The sequence below is a fragment of the Lemur catta genome, chromosome 6 (assembly GCF_020740605.2).
Source record: "Lemur catta isolate mLemCat1 chromosome 6, mLemCat1.pri, whole genome shotgun sequence".
In the NCBI taxonomy this organism is placed as follows: Eukaryota; Metazoa; Chordata; class Mammalia; order Primates; family Lemuridae; genus Lemur; species Lemur catta.
This window is the reverse complement of record NC_059133.1, coordinates 62615258-62639280: the sequence shown is the minus strand read 5'-3', so window position 1 is coordinate 62639280 and position 24023 is coordinate 62615258. Positions and strand designations below refer to the sequence as shown.

General features: G+C 37.8%; 1 protein-coding gene across 4 annotated transcripts in view; it reads left to right on the top strand.

The window, feature by feature from the left end:
• The window catches only part of TMEM117 (transmembrane protein 117), a 464054-nt gene that overhangs the window by 22509 nt on the left and 417522 nt on the right, over positions 1 to 24023 (top strand). For all 4 annotated transcript variants that reach the window (XM_045553978.1, XM_045553979.1, XM_045553977.1 and 1 more), the window contains one exon: positions 6610 to 6914. In XM_045553978.1, coding sequence (XP_045409934.1) covers positions 6638 to 6914 — 277 coding nt within the window. In that variant the 5' untranslated portion in view covers positions 6610 to 6637. The remainder of the gene's footprint in view (positions 1 to 6609; positions 6915 to 24023) is intronic.

Sequence of the window (24023 nt, the reverse complement as noted above, 5' to 3'; positions counted from 1 at the left end):
ATGCTAGGGTCCATAAATATTTTGCCATTTCAATGGAAAGTTGTCTTTGTTCACAAGACTACCAGACCTACTTTGCTCTTGGATTCTCTGTTTTAAAAACTTGCATTGATTAAGCACTTTCTTGTCCCAAGGACTACAGGATAAGAAGAAAGGAAGAAAATCACTTAAAGGTTTGAAACTATGTGAAGAGAAAGTCTAGGAAGTGATTTATGGATGTGATCCTCTAAATTAGCTAGGGTACCACAGATACCATCCTGGAATCTATGCAAAGCCATTTATGGTGGTTTCATTGATTGACTTAAAAGGTTGCTTTTTATTTAAAAGGCTGTGTGGTCTTTTGTATTGAACTAAAAGTAAGAAGTTCCAATTTTACTTCTGTTTTATTGCTATTTATTTTTTAAAATCTATATTAAGAACTTGCGTTATGTAAAATGTTATATATCATCCCCTCTTGCCTGTCTTTTTATCTAACAATTTAAGATAATATACTAAGACCTGTCCTCACCTCAGGACTGGTCCAGGCAAACACGCATTTTGGGTTTTCCACCTTTCTACCATTTCTCCTTTTACAGTCTTTGTTGTCACATTATCCACAGTCTACTCTTTTTGGGATGGAATCCTCAATGTTTTTTCTCACCCAAGGCTGATCTGTTATCCATTCATCATTCATGCATCTATTTGTTCATTTGTTAATCCATCAGTTAATATTTATTGAGTGGCTACTAGGTGCAAGTCATCACCTAGTACTTACTCTTACTTCCTTTCCATTGAAACTTTATTATGTATTTTGTACTTCACACAGTGGTAATTAAGAATATTAACTTTGGGGTTATATAAAGGTAGCTATTCTTGTTTCTGCCAGTTGGTAGCTGTATGACCTTGGGCAGATCATAACCTCTCTGAATCTCTATTTCTTAACTGTAAATCCAAATGGTTGGTATCAGGACTAATTGAGATAATACAATAAAAGTGTTTCCCAAGAGCCCAACATATAAAAATCTCTAATAAAATGTTAATTATTAGTATGTTGTCTACATTTACTGCAACCCTGTTCCTCTCGGGAAATGCGTTCCTCATCTCAAAAAATGGCAATGCCATTCTGGATTTTGCCTAGGCTACATCTACATCCAATTCATCAGTAAATCTGATCAGCTCTTCCTTTTAAATGTGTCCAGAAGCAGAGCTGTTTAAACTGCCTGCACCTCTCCCTCCCTGGTCCAAGTTACTGCATCTCTTACCAGGCAAGAGCTTCCTCAGTAGCTTTCCTGCTTCTGTTCCTTACCCTTCTATTAATACAAAGTATTTTTAACCAGCAGACAGAATGGCCCTTGTGACATGTAAGTCCGATTGTGTCACTCTGCTTCCTCTCTCTACTCAGGGCAAAAGCCCATGTACATAATGACCTCAAGGCCTAATCATGATCAAATGCTACCTCCTGCACCTCATCTCTTTTATAGTCCCTTTTACCCGTGCCCCATCCAGGCACATTAGCCTCCTTGCCATTCCTTACATGGACTAAGCATGCACCCAACAATGGCCTGTGCAACTTTTGTTTCCTCTGTCTAGATCACTCTTTCCCCAGGTATCTGCTTGTCTTCCTCCCTTCTTTCATGTCTGTCTTTTAATATCACCTTATAGTGACTCCTTCTTCAACTTCCCTCACACCTGACACTCCTTATTAACTTTTCCTTGCTTTAATTTTCTCTATAAACTTTCTAAAATACTCTATTTAATTTTTTATCTTTTTAATGTCTGCTTCCCTCAAAGAAGCTATCAGATGCATGACAACAGGAGTTTTGTCTGTTAGTAACCCTGGCACATAGGCCAGTGCTTGGCACAAAACAGGCAATTGTTAAATATTGAGCGAATGAATGAATAAATATTATTATAGAATTAACAAACCTGGACTTCACCACTTGCTATGTATGATTGTATCTCTCTTCTGCTCTGAAATCTTTGATAATTCTCTTTTCCCTACCCAGCAAAATACAGACCAACACTTTTGTGTAATCTTTCTTGAACTGGCCCCAAATTATCCTTAACTCTCATAAAACATCTCCAAGCACTCTGTGTTACAGCCACACAGAACTACTGATATGTCTGTACATCAGTCCCGGACAGTTTCCTCTGGGGCTTTGCACAAAATATCCTCCCAATTTGAGTGGCCTTACATCTCTCCCATTTTCTTTTGTATTCTTCTACATTCTTAGCCTTTAGTTCTAAGTTAAATACTGGCTTTTAGTAAAATGCGTGACATTCCTAATATATAGTATAAATGCTAGCTCCTCTAGAGTTGGAAACCATGACTGAAGATTTATGGCTTACCAGTTTCAGCCTGTGATTACTGACATCTTCATCGCTGCTATTATATGAAGAAGCAGAGGCTTCCAAGATATTGATAGTGGAATCTACCTAATAATGTCATTACTTATGAGAGGGAATTAAACTGTGTAGATTAGTGTAATTCTGAGATGCAGATGGAAAATCATAGAATAGACATCCATAATGCATTGCAAAAGCACAAAAAGATAAACTCACCTACTTATTGATGCTCAAAGAAGAAGAAAACAATTCAAGCAATCCTGTAGTCACATGATCCCCAGTTCTTTCTGATCATGCTACCAGGGCTAATTTGAATAGTAATAGTTAGATCATTCATCCTAGAAGACTGCAAATTTTTAATATTAGATGGCTTTATTATCAGAAACTTTCTAACCAACATGCAAAGGGCAAGATTTTGGAATTTATGTCTTTGTTTGGGGAAGGCATGATATAAAGTGTTGAAGCCTGGTGACTTGGATTTGAATCCTGTCGCAGACATAGACTACTTTTGTTACTCTGTGCAAGTTACTAAACTCTAAGTCTCGGTTTCAACGTTTGTAAAATAGGGAAAATAAGAGTATTTTATTCATTGGGCTGCTATGAAATGTAAAGGAGATGCTTGTAAAGCTCATTAGCATAGTGTCTGATATATATTATAGTAAATAATAAATGACAGGCTTAGTAATGATGATGCAGACTCTGGTGCTAAAATGAGATGGGTTGGGTGGGGGTGCATTAGTATTGTTACTGGCTGAGTCATCACAGCAGTTTCAGGCTCCCTGCTCTCTTCTCTTCTCTTCTCTTAGTGGAAGTTGAATAGCAAGTTGCTCTGCCACCTTATCATGTCACCTAAACAATGAGGGGGCTTCTTTTTCAGAGTATACCACTCAACTCATTAAGATGTCTATTGATAGCCCACAATGAGTCCAGTGCTATGCCTGGAAGTAAAGAGCCCTTTCTCTGAGGAGCTTATGATTAAGTGAGGGAGACAAACACATAAACAGTTGATTTCACTGTGATGAACTAAGAACTAAGATAAACGATCATTCTCATCTACGGTTGCAGAAATGAATTTTAAAAAATGAAGAGGTTTTACAGACTAAAATTTGCCCTGTGTAACATAGTCAATTTGAACAACCTCACTCCTGGATTAGTAACAGTAGAGTCACCAAATGATTGTATTGATCATAAAGATGCTTTATGTGAACTACAGAGGTGAAAACAATTTTGGTACTCTGACAAAAAGCAGGGTACCTAAGGAACTAAAAGACAGGGCTAAGATGACTAGGCAAACTTTTAGCAACCTTGTGTATGAACACTTCCAGCTTTTGTGCTATATTAGAAAGATTAAGGGCTAGGTATAGGTTTGGATTCAAATCCTGACTTCTCCACTAACTGGGGCTGTGGCAGCAACTGCTCTGAGTCTTCATTTTCTTACCTGTAACATGAGAGTGATAGTGGCATTCATAGCATTACTAGGGGAATTAAATATTGCTCAGTGCTGTAGTTTTCTCTCCTGAAATAATATAAATGCTGGAGAGGAACAGCTGTTTCAAAAAAATTTTGAATGTTCTAATTTAACTGGGGTATATGAACATTACCTAGCCTACAAAGCAAGATTATGAAGTTAAAAACAATAAAGTAAGTATATGCCAGCCCTCACAAAGCGTTCATTAAAAAAAGAGTCAAGGTCATATGTATTCAGTGTTCTAAATCCTGCTGCCTTGATTGTGTGTGCACATGATGGGAGGGGAGGTAGTGGCAGCAACCATACCAGAGTTCTTCACTGATAAGAGAAGCAACATAGTAACCTGTTATAACAACTTCTTAAATGGTGTCCCTGTCTAGTTCTGATGGGTATGTTGGAACTATTCCTTTTTCAAGACTCACTGGTACTTGAGATGATTTTTGAGAATTTCTCTTGTGGTGGTCTTTGGACACTTCCAAAGGTGTTGTATGAAATTCAGTGGACAATGGATCCATTCTGGCATTCCTTCACTCTGAATATCATGAAAATGCATAACGTTCACTTTTGTTCTTCACTGCCTGCTCTGCTCTCTTCGGTGTGAGAACCACACATGTAGGTTGCTGCTGCTATAATGGATAATGAGCCTCATGTTAAAAAAAAAAAAAAAGAGAGAATCTTGCGATAGTCACCATTCGTAGGTAATCTGAACGAGAGCCTCTGGGAACAGATATTTAGAGTGTTCACAAAGATCACAAGGGACTTGAAATTGCTTAGAGGGCTTATGAATCCAAGGCACAATGGACTGTTTGCTTGGCTGAATTCTGTTGCCAATCCTTTTCCGTGTTTATATTGCTTTTGTAAAATAGTTACAAGTCTTCGTTAACTTAGATTGTGGGTTTAATTGACACTCATCAGCCCAGAATATTGGATTGGGATTTGGGAGCCTTGGAGACTATTCTCAGATCTTCCATTGTTTTAGAATTACTTCAGGCATGATCTTGGTACTTTCAGTCATGTGTAAAATGAGACTATTTATCAATGGTAAATTTTTTTCCCCCAGTGTTCAGGATTTGTAAAGGATTTTATATATGTATATATTCCCCCCAACCTCCACCCCTGGGTGGTAGCAGTATACATTACAGAGTTACTATAGTTGTGTCTAGAGAAGAATATGTCTCCAGAAGACATTCAAGGGATGGCATCCCTGGGCCTGCCCTGGATCTACTCTCTAGGCAGGGAAAGTGCCTGGAGCTGATATGGCTGCTGGCAAAGAATGGTGATCAGGCCCTGGGGTCAGACTTTAGAGGCTCAGATCAGAGCTCTCCTGCTAGGTGACTTTAGGCAAGTTGCATAATCTGTGTGAGCCTCAATTTCCTCCCTGTGAAATGAAGTAGTGGTAATCATGATAACAGCATTTCAGGGAGTTAAGACAAAAATGGCATAATGATGCATGCAGACATCTAGCACAGAGCCTGGCATGTAAAGTACTGTAGACTTCGTAAGGGTCCCTCTTCCCTCTCTTCCTTTTCTGAACTCTAAATAAAATGAGAAAGAAGAAAAATTAATTGGCAGATGGCAGCCAAATTATTGCCTTTATTATTTTTCTTATCTCAGAAAACAAAAATATCAGCTTTATTGCTGAAAAAAACAGATGTAGCTTACTCTGAGAGCCAAATGGGCTCACCAAAGCCAAACCCTAGAATTGGATAGACTTAATCACCCACTCACAAGTCCTCGTGTACCTACACAGCCCTCCCCATGTGGAAGTTACAGCTTGCTTTCTTTATGACGGGCTGGCTCCCACAGAGGAAAGAGGCAGGAGCTGAGCAAGACTTTGGAGCTGGGGCCTGGACAGTTGCATTTTAAGACAGCTGTATTTCCAGTGCGTATTCAGGTTAGGACCCACTGCTGTAGTCAGATTACATATTCTGCAATGCCCCTGTCTCTTTGCATATGCCTTTACCACCACCTAGATTTAGCATCCTTGCCTTCTTTTCCTGGTAAAAAAAAAAATCCTATTACTTTTCCAATCTCAAATGTGGGCATGTCCTCTTTGAAATCTTGCCTTTTCTTCTCACTCCCCAAAAGCAGAGTTGTCCAATCCTTCCTGTGAGCAACTGCTCTAATCATAGACTTAGCTATTTCATAAAACTTATTCTGTATTGAAGTTATTTAATAACTACTCTGTGAATGTTTTTATAAAAGTTCATACACATATATGCATGTGTCAATGTATAGAAGAAGATCTGAATGTATATCCACCAAATTATTAAGCAATTGCAACTCTGAGGAGAGGGTTTTGGGCAGAGGAGAATGGTATGATAATGGTATTGTTCATTTTTTGTTAATATGTGCTCAGTTTACTTCTATATCATTTCAATTTTTAAATGACTCTATATTATGATGGTAAGATAAAGGTAATAATCAAAAAGAAGAAAAGTATTGCATTGGTTTTATGCTTTTTGTTTCCTCTTGGGAGAACCTCTGCATATTGTCTTAGCCACCATCACAATTTTGGACAGTGTTCTGCACTCTCATGTCCCTTTTGCTCCCCCTACTCTTTTATTGTGCTTTTTTTCCTAAATCCCCAAATGATCAGAGGTATGATTAGATGATGGGGAAGGGACGATATTAACTTTCCACAATCTAAACTTGTCTTGGTGCCAAAAGTAGGAACAGGTATCATCTTTTCCAAATACCTTTTTATTGAACTGTTGAATAAAAGTTCATGTAAGTTCAAATATAAAGCTGAATAGATAGCAGGAAGACAGAGACTACTTGTTTTCCTGCTCTAATCCTTTCTATCTTTTCTTACACAGGGAAACTACGGAATTGAAGGTTTGAAGGATGGGTAAAGACTTTCGTTATTATTTCCAGCATCCTTGGTCTCGCATGATTGTGGCTTACTTGGTGATCTTCTTTAACTTCTTAATATTTGCGGAGGACCCAGTTTCTCATAGCCAAACGGAAGCCAATGTTATTGTTGTTGGAAACTGTTTTTCATTTGTAACAAATAAATACCCTAGAGGAGTTGGCTGGAGGATTTTGAAGGTGCTTCTATGGCTACTTGCCATCCTCATAGGACTAATAGCTGGCAAATTTCTGTTCCATCAGCGTTTGTTTGGTAAGTACCATAACCCATGAAATGTAATTTTGCTAATTATTTAATTTCTATTCTACAAGATAGAGCTTTGTTATTTCTAAATGCCAATTTAGGATGCATTTTAGTTTGTCCCCCAGCTTTAATTTGTTATGCATTGTTGTAACTACGTTCTTTATTCTCTGTTTAATAGTGTACTTTTTCTATTGCCTAAGGAAAATTAGCATGAGGTAAAATTGGTACCAAACTTCATTTAAAAAATGGCTTTAGAGATAAAATAAATGTGTGTATAATCTTATTTAGAGAAGACATGAAAATAGCTCTTTTCCCACAAATAGTACCTTAGTATGCTATACTCGAGAGTTTGCAAATCATAAAGAAAATGCCTCCATATCACAGTACGTTCTCATTAAAGTAAGTTAACCATTGCTCATATATTTACACATATTGCTCATTCAGGGAGTTGGAATTGGAACTCTAACTTTTTACCCTCATTTTTTTTTTTTGAACATTAGCTTTAGGATGTTTATTTTGAGCCTCCTCACCCACAGAATAGTATATTAGTAAGGAATTTCTGAGCAGCAGGAAAAGAGACTCAATTAATTTAAGTTAAAAAGGTAACATACTATAGAGATACTGGGATATTTCATAGAGACCAAGGATATAATTCATTTTTGACATTGGGATAAATGGAACCAAGGGCTTGGATTGTGTCAGGAGTCAGGATGCTCTTTATCTCAACTTCCCTATTATATCTGCTTTATTCTCCTTCCCACCTGAAGTTCAGTTTATATCCACCCAGAGAGGCTGGCCTGACTCTCTTGGCCTCAAGTTTAAACTTTCAGAGAAGAGACTGCAGTTGGCTCAGAGGTTCCCACCTCTGGACTTAACAGTTTTGGCCTAGAGGGTGGGTGATACTAATTCAACAAATATTCATTGATCACTCATTCCATGCCAGACACTATTCTAGCAACAAATCAACAGGTAAAGTCTCTGTCCTCTTATAAACTTACTTCCTACAGGTGAGTAAAAGATTACACAAATCAATGTATAATACATGAAGAGTTGATATGGGCTATGGGGTAAAGAAAGTAGTTTTAAATACTGCAGCTGGATCAATTAGGAAGAGAATTTACACATAATATTACATACATTTTTCTCAATCTCTAGTCCTCAAACTATTGTCATCTGTTTCTGTCATATAAATATATAAAATGTGCATATTTTATATTTATTATCTATGTGTTTTTATGGATAATATACATGTATATGCATATTTGTACAATACATACTTATATGTATATATTTACCTGTTATAGTTTCTAGAAGTATGGTGAGGCAATAGAAGAAAGAAATTGAGAAGTAGCTATAAATGGAAGAAGGACCAAGGGAAGTTTTTGTTGTTGGTGGTGGTGGTGATGGTTTTACTTGGGTGATGAGATTAATTGACCTGCCTGTATTTGTGAGGGAAGGAGATAAGTTGAAGTGCAGATACAGATATAGATGGAAGACAGCATCTCTGAAGGTTTATTTGGCCTGGGACTTAGGACACAGGTAGAATAGCCTTAGAGAGGACAGGAGGAGAGACCCTGGTTCCTCAGATATGGGCATGGGTGAGATAAAGCTTGATTCTCTAATGGGTCCATGTGAGGCGGAAGAGCAGGAAGGTGAATGTCCTCCCACCTGATAACCTCTGTTTTACTATGAAGAAGAAAAGCTGAAGATAAAGATGAAGGGGTTTTATGATACAAGGGGTTTAGGAAAGTGGTGAAGGTTTGGACTGTGACCCTAGGGGGTGTGGAAGTGAACCGACTAGGGACAATTGAAAAAGGTGCTGATCTTTGCTGAGGTCAGTGTATGTCAGCCACGGTAAATTTGACAGACACCAATGTGGGTTGTTGAGCAGCTTTCTCTTTGAGAGCTTAGTCACCTGGAACAGAATTTGAGAGTGATTCATCTGGGTGGGGACTGCTCAGGCTTGCTGTATTAGAAACAAAGGATGGAAAGTAAGCAGATAGTTCTAGTAAAAGGGTTATTGATTTGGTTAACAGGGGGTGTTCTGGCTGGACATGGAAAAGAGGTGAGGGAGATGATGATCTGGGAGGAGTGGGCAGGGGCCTGAAGATTTGGATGAAACTCAACAGGTGAAATGGGACTAAGAAAAGGGAAAAGACTGGTAGGTGTGGTCAGATGACATGTTGTAACAGCTGTTCTTTAGTGGTGACTCCCAAATATGGTGTGGTCTTTAGAGAGTGGATGTGAAAGTGGAGAGGAGAGAGACAGGTCATTGACAGGGAGGATATGTAGAAACTTGGTGTTAGATCATCTGCACAGGCACAGTGCCCTGCATAGTAATCATATGGCTAGAAGAGTGATAAGCGTGGGTGGTGAGTGGGAAAGGGTCAGTTTCCAAAAATAGGTAGAGAGTGCTGGGCAGAAAAAACTATACATATCTGTTACAAGGAATGGCTGGATGTATTTGGAACTCAGTCAAGAGATTTCATTAGGGTAGAAAACTAAAGCAAATTTGGACCAAAATATTCAGTTTAAAGAAAAGCTATTTGCCCATTTTAAAGATTGATTGAGAAACATACAGTTAAGGTAAATAATAAGGGCAGGTCATTTGGTTTTGTAACTGCTACATTTTGTTAAATCATTCTATTGCAAACCCTTATTTCTTGTACTAAAATCACATTTCAATCATAGTTTACATTTTAATTCTCCTGTTGCTATGTGTAATTCAGCCCTGAAAAAGCAATCTAGATTTCAAGCGGTTTATTGAGTAAAAATTATTTTAAAATAATATAAAAATGTATCCTATTTTTTTTTTGCTTGTAATAGAAAAGATTCTATGATGTAGTCAGATTTATCACTTCTATTTGGCAATTTTCTTCTTTCTTTTTCCTACTAAAAATCTATGAAATTATATGGGATATTAGAGAAGGAATCATAACTGTCTGCAAATCTTGGTGAAGACTCCTGATTCAACTTTCTAAAGAACTCCCAACTCATTCCCTCTCATTTAGTTTCCTAATGAACTTTGAACTTGTCTTCTCCTTCTGTCTTCCTTCATCTCCCTTCATGGCAATTGATTCTTCATTGCTTCATGAACTATTAATAATTTCCTCCTAGTAGTTTTCTTCTCCTCCAGTTCATTATGGACTTCGCTACTGGAATAATTTTTCTATATTACTAGATGGTTTCTACCGCCTACAGAATAAAATCTAAACTTCTTTAGTTGATATCCACAACTCTTTATGATCTATTTTTGTCTCACTTCAAACCTGCTCCCTTGATATTTCACACTGTACAGAATTACTTGCTGGTTATCAAACCCACCATGTTCTCTCATGCCTCAGTGCCTTTGCATATGTGCTCCCTCTTGCCCATCATGCTTGTCCCCTCCTTGTCAACTTGGCTAATTTCTCTTTTTCCTTCAAATCCTAGTTTGAACATTATTTCCTCTGTGACACTTTCTCTGACTCTCTCCTGTCATACTAAAGTTGTCTTTTCTCCAGCTCCCACTTATAACCACTTGCACCAAGGAGAGTATAGCAGTGTGCTCTGGAACTGACATCTGGGCAACACTATAGAAAGGAATTTAAAATTTACTGCAAACATGAAAATTCTTATTGGTCTGATATGTGATAAATGTTTCTATCCCTATTCCCAAATAACTAGCATTCATACATAATTCATTTTTAAAAGGCCATATTTAAACTTTTAACTATTTGAGCATGCAAACTTATGGTAGGTGGGTGGTAATGATTATGATGGTGTAGGTAGGAAGGAATGGGATTGTTAATTACAAGCACAGAACTTTTTGTTACAGACATATTGGAATTGTTTACCAAATGATCGGAATAATTTTGTGAGATCAATTAAACTGTTTCATTTTTTGTAATTCTCTAATAAAACGCCAAACATAAATATTAAATAGACTGCCACTACCTCTTTCATTTCATCAACTTGTCTTTCCTCATTTATTTTATTATGGGAAGTCTATTTTAGTAGATTACAAAAGAGTAACACAGTATTGCCAACTTAAAGCACATGTAAGGAAGAGTGAATGATTCTGTGAGCACATGATTTAATGTAGTTCCATTGGTTATCACGTTTATTTTTCTATGAGACATAAATATTACAATGGGGCTCTTTAGTTATCAACATAATTTAGGAGCAATTCTGAAATCAGAATTGATACATTTGGAATAATTTCTTTAGTTTTAAAACTGAATCTTGTTGAGGTGAGTATTATATTAAGATTTATGAAAATGAGATTTTGTTGGAAGGTCAGTTTATACTGTTCCAGTGCCTCTCTTTTCCATTTGCTTGGATGATTCTAGTCATTTTTTTTTTTTTAAATGTGTGTTTAAATGATGCATCCTAGCTTTGGGGGGGATTATACTTTAGAGATATTCATGAATAGAGAAATTAAAAATAATTATGCTGATGATAAGGACTTACATGCAAAGGGGAATTTAATTTCCCTTGAGCCTCTTCAAGAAATAATTTTTATTCCAAAAAGGAATTGAAATTATTTACAACAATATATATGCATAATACAGTATAAATGGACTATCAGGACCACCAAGAAAAAGAGAATCAAATATGTTTTGATTTCACGAATTTTTTTGTTTTGTTTTGTTCTGTTTTTTTTAGAGACAGGGTCTCACTCTGCACTCTGTTGCTCAGTCTGGAGTGCAGTGGCACGATCACAGCTCACTGTAGCCTTGAACTCCTGGGCTCAAGTGAACCTCCTGCCTCAGCTGAGTTTTGTTACTTTGCTTGGTTTTGAGCTTCCTTGGAGCTGGGCAAAAGGGAAATATAATACATTACATCACTCTGGTCATCATCAATAATGAAAATTGGAAGTTCCATGGGGGAATTTTACTTTACACTGTAGGATTTCCTTGTCCTAAATTTTGGTAAAGAATTCTTTTTTCTTCTGCGTTGTAGAGGAGGTGCTAACTGATGAAGTGGCAAATGTAGAAATGGAGTTCATATTTTTGTTTCTTAAAGCAAACTTTCATAAAAAGTATAGAGTATTACATTTGAGCATAAATGCAAGTCTATGATATTTTACTTTATGAAAGCAATTCTATGAAGGGCAAAGTGATCAGGATCCAAGTAATGCTTTCTGATTGAATAACTTTTTCCAAGGATAGATGTTAGAACATCTTGAGAGCCTCTATTAGTTGCAATTCTTTTTAACACTGCCCTTTTAACACATTGTCAAATCACCTCCACCCCCGTCAGTCTCGCAACAAGAAAGATGTTCTACATATTCACTGAAGTTAAGACTTACCTGAAACTGCAGTAGTTGGAAAGCAGGCAGACTCAGAATGTAGCATCTGAAATGATTTTAAGCCTGTTAATATTGCATAGTTCCTTTTCCAAATATATATTTGTGTATATAGTTATTTGTGTAATTATCTTATTAATGTCTGATTTCCCAGCTATATCATAAACTCTGTAAGGGCAAGGATTAGTTGATATTGCTTACCATTTAATCCTCAGTGCCTAAAACAATGCCTGGAAAGTAGTATTCAATACATTTGATTGAATAAATAAGTCATGTTTCTTTTACATGTATCTTTGCCAATGTTGCCATCTTATTGTAAGCTATAGAAGGATACTCATTTGTCCATTCATAAAATGTGAGACATGGTCTCTGATCTCGAAGAATTTAAAATCTGGTTAAAGAGACAAGATACATATACATGAAAAATTAAATACTCTGATTATTACAAGAAAGTGCATATCAGGTATCAAATGAGTAGTATAGACTGTGAGTATTATGGGAATTCAAGAGTGGAGTTCTCGGTGGGCCAGGAAGGGGGAAGAAATCTTTAGAGCCAATATGTGATCCAAACTGGAGTCTAAAGTGAGAGTGGGATTAAAATATTCAGAAATAATACAAAGAATTTATTACAAATTTCAGGTCACGGAGTAGATAGTGTGAGCAAAGATGAGGAAAACTCAGCTTCCTTTGGAATGGGGGAAAAAGCTAAGGAAGTCATACTCATCTTGACGGCAGAAAGGTTTATGTTTACAAAGAGAAGGAGATACGATGGAAAGGTAGGTTGGGTCTCAATTCTTTGTTCTTTAAATGCCAGTCTCCTAACTCTGGACTTCATCTCTTTCATTATGGTCTTTGAAGCAAGGACAGTATTTGAACAACGTGTGAGACGATGACAAGATTAATCTTGAAGCACAGTCTAAGGGGGATCGGAAAGGGAGAGAGGAGGGGAGTAGAAAGTAAGTAGGAAGGTATTTTAGAAGCCTCCTGCAATAATTCAGGCTTGAGTTTGTCCAGGGCTGTCTGGAATAGGGGCGGAGCAACTGGAAGGCAAGCAGGATGGGAGGATGTGAGACCTTGTGAAACTTCCACAGCTGTTGGGATCTGAGGAGGTGAGACGGAGGATGAAGTCAAAGGTAACCAGGAAGATTAGGCTGGGTGACTGGAGGAGTGATTATCTTACTTGGGGGTGGGGAGGGAGGAAGGGAAAGTCATTGGAGAATCTGGTTAGAGAAGGAGATAATGAGTTAAGTAGGTGATGGCTCCAAGGAATGAGCACATAGGTGATGGCACATTTACTTTGAATAGTGCTCAAAACAGTAAAAGGTGTCTGTTTGCTAAGCTTATTCCAGGCCCACCATTTCTTATCCAAAACCCTGGGGCTAGATGTGTTTCAGAATTTGATGCATGTGTCTGCATTTAGTAAGTCAACCTGCTAAATGCCCCATCACCAAACATGTTATTATTTCTTTTACGTATATGTGTATGTATATATAGTCACATGCAATGGGATAAACAGACTGCAAACAGGCTCAGGTAAGATGGGGTTAGGTTTTGCTGCTAAATGGATTCATGTTTGGCCAGGTCTTGCCAATAAATTAATTACAGATCAGCCTTTTGGATTTCAGAATTGTAGAAACTGGTTTGTGGACCTGCACTTGACTATAATGAACATTTCATATACATCTTTCCTTACCCCAAGATATCCAGCTGCATAAAAATCATGATTCTTTTTTAAAGGCCATCATTAAAAAAGAATAGTGTGATAGCTAGATGGCTACAATAAATACATGCGAAGGTGTATTTTTCTAATGTTTATATTATGCACGCTATTAAGGGGTTTGCTATTTTCTGTGTACCTATGTTTGTTTTAGTGTTAAACAGGAAGTTTGGGGAGGGAAACGTATTCCCAATATATCCAGAGCTTTGAGAAGACAAATTCTGGTTTGCTTCTTTCATTTTATTGTAACAATAGGACATCTCCCATAAAATACCAACTAATTCAAAAATATTTTGTCACTTAATGAATGTAATAAAGCTAGATGCCCATTTGTTTTCTGTTGTCTTAGGCTTAAGTGTCAGGTGAAATTATCTTTTGGTATTTTGAGCTATATGTATGATTTTATCATTTTAAAATAGAAAGGATTCAGACGTTCCAGAAAGCATGGGAAGATAGTCATGATGATACAGAAATATCAAAACAAAAGGAATCAAATATTTAGGAATGAAAAACCATTACTTTAGTATAATGATATGAGTATGGTTTGACTTCCTTTGTGTTAATTTGAGATCTGAATAGCTGAATAATAAAAATGACCCTCATGTTTATCATGGTAGTTGATGGTGCATTTTTAAAAAGTATATATGTGGCTACTCAGGGCGAATGTCAACAATTGATTATTTTAAGTATTGTGTTATCTGGATGATAAGGGCTTCGTTTGGGGGGAATTATTTGAACAAATGTTATAAATGTAGCTAAATGTTACTTAGAATATCTATGGTGTTAAGCTTTGTTGTCTCTAAATGTTATATTTGATACTCATGACACATATTTAAATGTTGTGCCACTACCTTCATTTTTAACCAATCTATACTGAGTGCTAGAATCTTAATTTTTACTAGGTGCTTGAATTGTCAACACCCAGTCCTTTTCATAGAATAAATAATTTTAGAGCCAGAAATAACTATAGAAGTCATTAGAGAAAAATGTTATTTCAAAGCTTGGAGTGGCTTTCTGCCATAAGAAATAAAAAACAAAAAACAAACAAAAAAACCCCCAAACCAAAATGAAAACAAACAAACAAACAAACAAAAAAATAAAAAACCCCAACCAACCAAACAAAAAAACCCAAGTATTTTAAAGTAAGGTAGATTAGGAAAGGTAAGCTGGAAAATTATTGATATTCAGTATTTTAAAACTCCCCAGGAAACACCTTTCTTCATACTGAAATTTGGTGTGTATGAATTACTTAACTTTGTAGTGCTTAGCAAAAAAATTAGCCTATTACCTAAATGTTCTTTTCTCTCACAGAACAGGAAAGGAAGGTGAGGGTGGAAATCCCAAGTTTAGGGCCATTTCCTCCCACACTTGCTTATTAGGTCCCTTTATTAGTTTGCAGTGCAGTCAGTCGCACATCCATTAGCGCTAAAGGGCAATCGGCTGCAGCTTTCAGTGTGATAGAATCGTCTGGCTGCTCTAGTTCCCGTAGGACAGAGTATACAAACACTGTAAAAGGATACCTCAAGGACTTAATAAACGAACTCAGGTTAGAGCATTATAGTTAAGCACTTATTAACCAGGGTGTTCCTTTCTAGGTGCTTTTTCACTGTACTTGGTACAGATGAGTCATTCAGGGGCCAAGGGATGTTTTCCTCACCAGGTCCAATCATTGCTCGCACCTCCTCTTCTCATTTCCCACCTAGGGGAGGCAGTGGTAGAAGTTTCTTGTGGTGGCAACTGTCTATCAGATGGAATTGCAGCAGGCAGTTAGACCCACACCCATGGCACGAGGGAAACCACTTCATTATTGGCAAAATATAACCAGCCAGAGTGGGACTTGACAGCTGATTAAATAATATACAGTAAGATTGGAGATGAAGAGTGCTTGACTACTTGATTCGTTTAAAACCACATCAATAGAGGTGTTTGTTTGTTGTTTAAATAATAAGGTAAATAGTCCTGGCTGGGAGAGGAGTATGATTTGAGAGGATACAGACAAAATTTTTCTCTAGTTTGTTTTCTTCTCTCTTTCTTGCTCTCTCTCTCTGTCTCCCCCCACCCCTTTTTATAAGAGGCAGGGTCTTGTTATGTTGCCCAGGGTGGCTTCAAACTCCTGGTCTCAAGCCATAGTTAAAATACTATGGCTACTTGGAAGGTGTAATGGACTAACAAGGATGTTAACAGTCCACCTCCTTGGGAGATCTATGTCCAAAGGGTCAGTAAGTGTTGGTAGGTAGGAGGAAGTAGGAGAATGCTCTGTAATGGTAGCTGTGTTGCTGTGCAGGGTTTTAATAAAAGGGGTCAAAAGGAAGGCCATTACAAGACTTATGGGTACACAGGGGAGCAGACTTGAACAAGGGGCTTCTCCAAAGTCAAAGATTAGCTGCTTTACAGCAGTGGCCCTGACACTGTGTATCTGATTCAAAATATCAGTGGTGGTCAAAGCAGTTCTGTTGTTTCTGATTTGTATTCTTATCATGGCTGTGACCCAGAGTGATTGTTGATGGATAAATTGAAATGTACAGGGTTGATTTTCCTGGCTCCAAGGTCACAACAACAGTCAGCAGTAAAATTGGAACATAAACTGAAGCCTTCTGCTTCCCAGACAGGCGCCTTTTCAGGCATCCCAGATGGTGAACTGGCAGCTGGGAGCCTCGTCTGCCTCAGGACTGGATTGTGCGAGGCCACTCCCCACAGCTTTGCTCCACATTGTGTTCTGGGATCTTTTCTGGCACTGCCTCCTGCCTGACCAGCCGTCTCTTTGGTTAAAGAATGTCATTTAGTTGACCCAGCAAGAAGTTGTACAATTTCAGGACAAAGTCAGTTATTGCTGCTGAGCCCAGAGAAACTCAGCACAATGCTTCTGCCCTTGTGGCCATCGGTAGCCTAATGTTCTTGGCTTCTTCCCTTTACTTCACGAGGAATGTGATTACACATCAGGATTTTCCTAGGCTAGTCTGTGCTTGTTATGATACTTTGTGTGTCCTTGAGGATGTGGCCACTGAAATGGACAGACCAGCTAAGAGTAGACCAGCAAATGCACACACAAACCTGAGAGCATGAGTCTGAACCTACTCCTCAGCAGCCCAGGGGAGTTAGTGTTTCCTGCTGCTTCATGACCTATCCCTTCTTTCTTTTATGTCTTTCCCAATTTCTTCCTGTTTGAACTGCACCATTTTTCAGCATCACCACTGACAAATATATTGAGTGCCTATCATTGCAAGGGACAGTGCTAGGTGCTATGAGCCTCTGCTTTTCAGCAGGTAGCAGTCTAGCAAAGGAGATTAGACACAGATGTATGAAAATACAGCTGCAATATCACTGCAATGTCGGCCTATGGTAATTGCCACATATGTGTATGAACAGTATATTCTGAGGTCATTCCCAACGGAAGTGATCAAATAAAGCTTCATAGTGAAATAGGAGTTCATGGGAATCATGGAATCTCAGGGTGAATGGATTTGGCAAGAGCTTCCTCGTTACATTTTCAGCCAGTATCTGAGCACCTCTAATAATGGTGAGCTCACCATCTTCCAAGAAGTCTCTGCGTCTGATCACTGTTTCTTTAACATTTCTTGGGTCTGAATCTGAGTTTTGCCTTGCAGCTCCAGTGGAATTCTGTTGGAGAGAGAAGGAAGACCTTCCAAGCTGGAGAAACATCAAACACACAGTTGTGGGGAAGAAAGGGCAAAATGGTTTTGGTGTAGAGTTGGAACAGGGCAGTTTGCCTGGGTCAGTAGATTTGGATAAACTGGCAGCAAGAAAAGAGAAACTTCAAGGCAAATTGTGGAGGGCCTTGAATTCCAGGTTCAGGAGCTTAAAATTCACTCTGAAAACAATAGGAAGCCTTGGAGCATATCTTTCCCTTCTTAATTTTAAACTTAAAAAGTTATATAAGCTTATTGTGGGGGAAAACACCCAAAATATATGAAGTCAAAGAAGAAAACTCAGAGTTTTTGATAACAAAGTTGGTAAGATCAAAATAGTATTGTAGGAAGATGAATACAGGATCAATTGGCTTAGAAAGGCAGGGAGGATGGAGTGGAGGAGCAGGCAGACAGTGTGTGAGGAAGACTGATAGTGCAAGTGTATGTTGCTGCTTCTTTTAAAAAATAATATCTTCATTTTAAGGACTCCTGTTCCCTGAGTCCCTGCTCATCATATACTGAACATAAGGCATGAAAATCTATTTCTAAAATTGTAAACTTAAGTTATCATTAGATCATCTTACTTTATCCTCTGAGTTTACCGAAAGAAACAAATGTATGGTTCTGGTTATTTGTAACACTAGAAGAGACTTTAAGAAAAAGCAGATTTGTTTGTGTTCACAAATGTATGTATTAAGCTGTGAAGGTATTAATGGCATTGAGTTTCTTTTTGAAGCTTAGCGTTTGCATGAACTTGTTCACTCGTTTGGATCATGCTCATTGATTTGTCTCAACTTACTTGCAAAGCATAGGAGGCTCAATAATATAGAACTTGATTGTGTTCATTCAATAAATACTTATTGAGCATTTTCTAGGCTCTGAGTATCCAGCATTGAACCAAACAAAGTCCCTACCCTGATTGAGCTTACATTCGAGTAGGAAAAGATAAACAAATAAATAAGCCATTATATATTAGGTGAGGGGGCAATAAATGCTGTTATGACTAATAAAACAGCGTGGGGGTCTAGGGCAGGGTCCAGGGCTTTGCTAGAACTTCCTAGGAAGATGACATTTGAATGAAGACCTGAAGAAGGTGAAGAAACAACTTTTGTAGTTTTCTGGGGGAAAACATCCCAAGAAGAGGGCAGGGAAAGCACAGAAGCCCCAAGGCAGGGGTGTATTTAGAGTGTTTGGTGAAAGGCAAAGGTCCAGCATTTGGAGCAGAGGGAGTGGAAAAGAGTCAGAGGAGAGCTGCAGGTGAGGTGGGCAGCAAGATCTTAGGGCCTCTTTATAACAAGCCCTTTCCTCTCAAGTAAAAGGGAAATGCTAATAAACAAATACATCTGTATAACTTTATTTAGTTTCTGGTTTAAATACGGTGTGTTTAAAATTGATGTTTAGTGAAACCCCTGAGCCCTTCTTCTTAGTTTACTCTGAGATATGCACTGTCAGTGGTTTCCATTTTGGCAGTTCCTTTATTCTTCTAATCTCCTCATTATGGCTCCTTTATGGGGGCGTCCACCTCACCTCCCTCCCTCCCGTGTGGAGTAGAAGTGAAGAAAGCTGCTTTTTAAGGTGGGTGAGTTACTGAGTAATTTTAAAGAGTGACTCTTCTCTGGGCCTGTCCCCCATCCCTGCCAGCAGTGGAGGCCACGCTGACTCTGTGGTGGTGTTTTCAGCAGTGGAGGTGGGGGGCGTGGTCCTGGAGGCAGCCATTGTGGGGACAGTCACAATGGATTGTCTTTAAAGTTCTGACTCTCAGATCCGCCCATAGAATAAGAAAAGCATCTTTCTTTCTCTAGGGATAAATAGATGTTCTGTCCTTATGGCGGGGGGCAGGGCGGAGTGTAGAGATGGAGGTTCACAGCCCTCCCCAAGTTCTTTCCCCAGTATAACCCCAGGCCTGAGTCTGCTGTTAGGCACATGAAAAAGACTCTATCCGTTTATTTCTAGGTTGCTCTTCTGCTTCTATTTAGAGCCTAAACAGATTACTGAACTCCATCCCCACTGCTGAATTTTGTAAACACAAGGGATTAACAATCCATGTTTGAAAGAGGACAAAAAATTTGCTTAACAGCTGAATTCTAGATGACAGATCAAACTGAATATGAAAGAAGAATATTTTTACTCTTCAGAAAACTGTCAGCAGTGGGTGGAGGAAGATCTTTAGATTCAATACTTTGAGCAGGTCTAGACATAATTTAGCTTTAGGTATGCAAGAGATGTTAATAAAAGAGATATTAAGCATTCATTCCAGAGGTATTTCTATAGTGCTTATTATGTGGGAGGCTCAGTTCTATGCACTGGGGAAAGAGCAGTGAATAACAAAAATAATAATAGTAACAACAACAACAAAACACTCAAGGTTCTCTTGTTCTCATAGGTTGCACATTTTGGTGGGAAAAGTATATACAATTGTGGTCATTCATCCAATTCATCAGATATTTTTATCTCACTATCTCTGACATATGATGGAATTATACTTTCTGGTCCTGTGATAAGTTCTGGCTGGTTAGGTCAGAGCAGGGATAATGTGTGGCATTTCTGAGCTAGAGCATTTGATTGCATATTCAAGACCTCCAGCTTCTTTCTCTCTTCCTTGGCTACCAGATAGTTGCATCTCTGTCTGCCTAAGTTGCAGAGGGAAGGCTATGTGGAGTACAGCCCTTAACTGGTTCTTAGTGGACATGTAGTATGAGATAGAAGTAAACTTTCATTGTTTTAAGCCACTGAGATTTTGGAGTTGGCATAACCCCAAGCATGGTATAACCTAGTCTGTCCTGACTGATACAGAAATTAAAAAGTAACATTTTTTTAAAAAAAGATATACTTCCAGGTAGTGATTTATTCTATAAACAAAACAAGACAGGGAGCTGTGACAGTAAATGCCTGGGGTGGAGTGCAGAGGCTACTCTAAATAGGGTGGTCAGGGTAGCTTCTTTGGAGGAGGTTATATTGGAACTAAGGCCTCAATGATGAGAAAGACCTAACCAAGTGAAAATCTGGAGGAAGTTCACTGCAGACTGAAGGATTAGCAAATGAAAAATCCATGAGTGGTAAAAACATTTGGTACATTTAAGAAACATCAAGGAAGTCAGTGGAGCCTAAAGAGTAAGGAGGAATGAGATAGGTAGGAGTTAATGATGTAGGACTTGATAGATCATGGTAAAGAAATTTTATTTCATGTTATGAATAAGCCAGAAGAATGACATAACCTAATTTTGATTTTTATGGTGACTAATTCAGGTTGCTTTGAAAAGAATGGTTGTATGGGGAGAAGAGTAAAAGCAGGGTGCTCTAATTAGTAGTTAGGAGATTGCTGCATTAGTCATTGTGAAAGACTGTGGTGATTTGATTCAGCAGGGTAGCAGTGGTGATGGAGAGAAGTAGATGAAATTAGGATGCACTTTGGAGGTTGAACCCACAGGATTTAATAATGGATTGGAGGTGGGGGATAAACAAAAGATTTAAGGATGGGTCTTACGTGTTTTTGTCTGAGCCACTGGGTGCATTATGTTGCCATTCAATAAGGGAGGGAGATTGTTGGGGACAGATTTTGGGATGAAAAATTAAGATTTCTGTTTTGACACATGGAGTATGAAGTGCTTATGTGCATGTTCATACTTATTCATACAAGTTGAATATGTGTGGGGATTCCAGTTCTAGTTATGTGAAATAGTTTATATCAGACTAACGTTCCTGAAGACAAAAATTATACTCTCTGGCCCAAATATTAAAAGAACAATAGTAGCAGCAACAATTTTAAGGCATTGGAGAATGACCAAAAGATGGCAGAAACAGGAGGGGACTAGACCTTGATAAAAGGAGCTGTGCTGGTGAGATCCAAATATATATAGCTTTAATCCTGAGGGTACTTCCCAGCCTGTTACTCATGGGAGCAGCTCTAACTCTAGTAGAAAACTATAATTCTCTTGATTTGGGAATCTAGAGTATGGCATTCAGGGCTGACAAAACAGTTAGAAAGCAATAGGGGAAATCCTGGAAAGGGCAGATGCACAGAGTGGAAAGCCCCTAATTGTATTAATATATATAAACTTTCCTTGGATTCTTAACTGGCCCTGAACTATATACTTTTGGGGGAGTCTTCAAGAAGCGCAGCAAAAGCACTGGCTGGGAGCAGAAAGAGTTGAATAGAAATTTCAGGTACTGTCTACAGCTGGGAAGACAGAGTTTGGAGTTTGAGTCATACCAAGTTAGAAGGATTGGTAAATGTCCTGGCCTTTCCATTGAAACTCCAGAGGGATGCCCCTTAGAAATACAGAATACACCGTAGGCCTTTGGGAGTTGCCTCAGGACTGTAGACACAACTAACATAGACTCACAGCAACCAAACGTCAAATCAAGCCTACACAAGTTCAAGTTGATTAGCCTATAATTTCAGTGCCTGGCAGAACAAAGAATTAATACTCTTTAGAGGAAGATAAAAAAACAAAAAACCAATATATCATTCATAATGTTAAGTTTAAAATGAAAGTTTATTATATATACAGAAAACCAGGACAATGTGACCCATAGTCTAGAGAAAAAGTGGTTAGTAGAAATAAACACTTAGATGATTTTTGCTGGAATTAGCAGACAAGGACTTCAGAGCCATATTTATACTTCATTCATGGGCAGGTAGGGTAATAAAAAGACAACCACCACAGTTTCGTAGCCCAACTGCTGAAATCAAAGACAAAGAGAAAATCTTGAAACAGCCAGAGAATAAAGTCCCATTTCATACAGGGGAACAATGATATGAATGGTGGCTAGTTTCTTATCACAAACAGTGGAGGCCAGAAGAGATCTCTAAGGTACTGAAAGAAATAACTATTTCAACCTAGAATTCTATATCCAGCCAACATATACTTTCAAGATGAAGGCAACGTAAAGAAATTTTTCAGGCAAATTAACAAGACAATTACCTGTAACAGACCAACCTGTATTGCAAGAAATGCTAAAGAAAGTTCTTCAGGCGGCTGATCAGTGAAACCAGATAGAAACTCAGATGTACAGGAAAGAATGAAGAGCACTAGAATTCATAAATGTGGGGATAAACTAAAAAGGCTATTTTTTCCTTCTCTTTATTTCTTTAAAAGACAATGTTTAAAAGAAAAATGATAGTATTTTATTGTGGGGTTTTATAACATGGTGATATAAAATATATAACAATAATGACACAAAGGGTAGAGGCAAATGGAATTATACTGTTGCAAGAGTCCCATATTTTATATGAAGTGGCACAAGGTTAACCCTAATTAAACTGTGACAAGTTGAGGAGGCAGATTATAATCTTTAGAACAATCACTGAAAAATAATAAAAAGAAAATAGATAATAAAGCTAAATAGGATGTAAATTAGAATACTAAAAAAGGTTCAGTATGCCAAAAGAAGGCAGGGAAAGAAGAGTGGAGGAAGAATATACAGATGGGATAAGGATAAAACAAATATCAAAGTGGTAGACTTAAATCCAACTATGTCCATAATTAGATTATATGCAGAAAAACTAAACATTCCAGTTAAAAGGCAGAGAGTGTCAGACTGAATTTAAAAAGCTTGATCCAAGTATATCCTGTTTATAAATGATATATTTTAAATATACCAACACAGAACAGTTGAAATCAATAGGATGGGAAATTAATACATCCTATAAATGGCAAAAGAAAACTGATGTGAATATGTTAATATCAGACAAAGTAACCAAGGAAGGACATTTTAAAATGATAAAAGGTCAGTTCATCTGAAAGATATAACAATTGTAAATATATATGTGCCTAATTATAGAGATTCAAAATATCCAAACTAAAACTAGCAGAATTAAAGAGAGAAAAAAGCATGAACATGGTTAGGTAATTTATTGTCCTTCTCTTAGTAATTGATAGAATTAAGTTAGATATACAGAAAAATCAATAAGAATATAGGCAATTTAACACTACCAACCACGTTGATCTGACATTTGCAGAAAATTACACCAAAAAAATCAGAATACACATTTTTTTCAAGTGCAATGGAACATTAACCAAGGTAGACCATATATTGAACCATAAAATAATTCTAAAAAATTTGAAAAGATCAGATCACACAGTGTGTTCTCTGAGGACAAAAGAATTAAATTAGAAATAAAAAACAAATACACAAAATTTCCAAATATTTGAGAATTAAAAAACACATTTGTAAATACCTATGGGTCAAAGAAGAATTTACAAGAGAAGTTAGAAAATATTTTTAACTAAAGAATGATGAAAATATATCAAAATTCAGGGCATATAGGCTGGGCACGGTGATTCACACCTGTAATCCCAACACTATGGGAAGCCAAGGTGGGAGGATTGCTTGAGGCCCAGAGTTTGTGACCAGCCTGGGCAACATAGTGAGGCCCCACACCTGCAAAAAAATAAAAGAATTAGCCAGGCTGGGTGGCATGTACCCATAGTCTCAGCTACTTAAGAGGCTGGGGTGGGAGG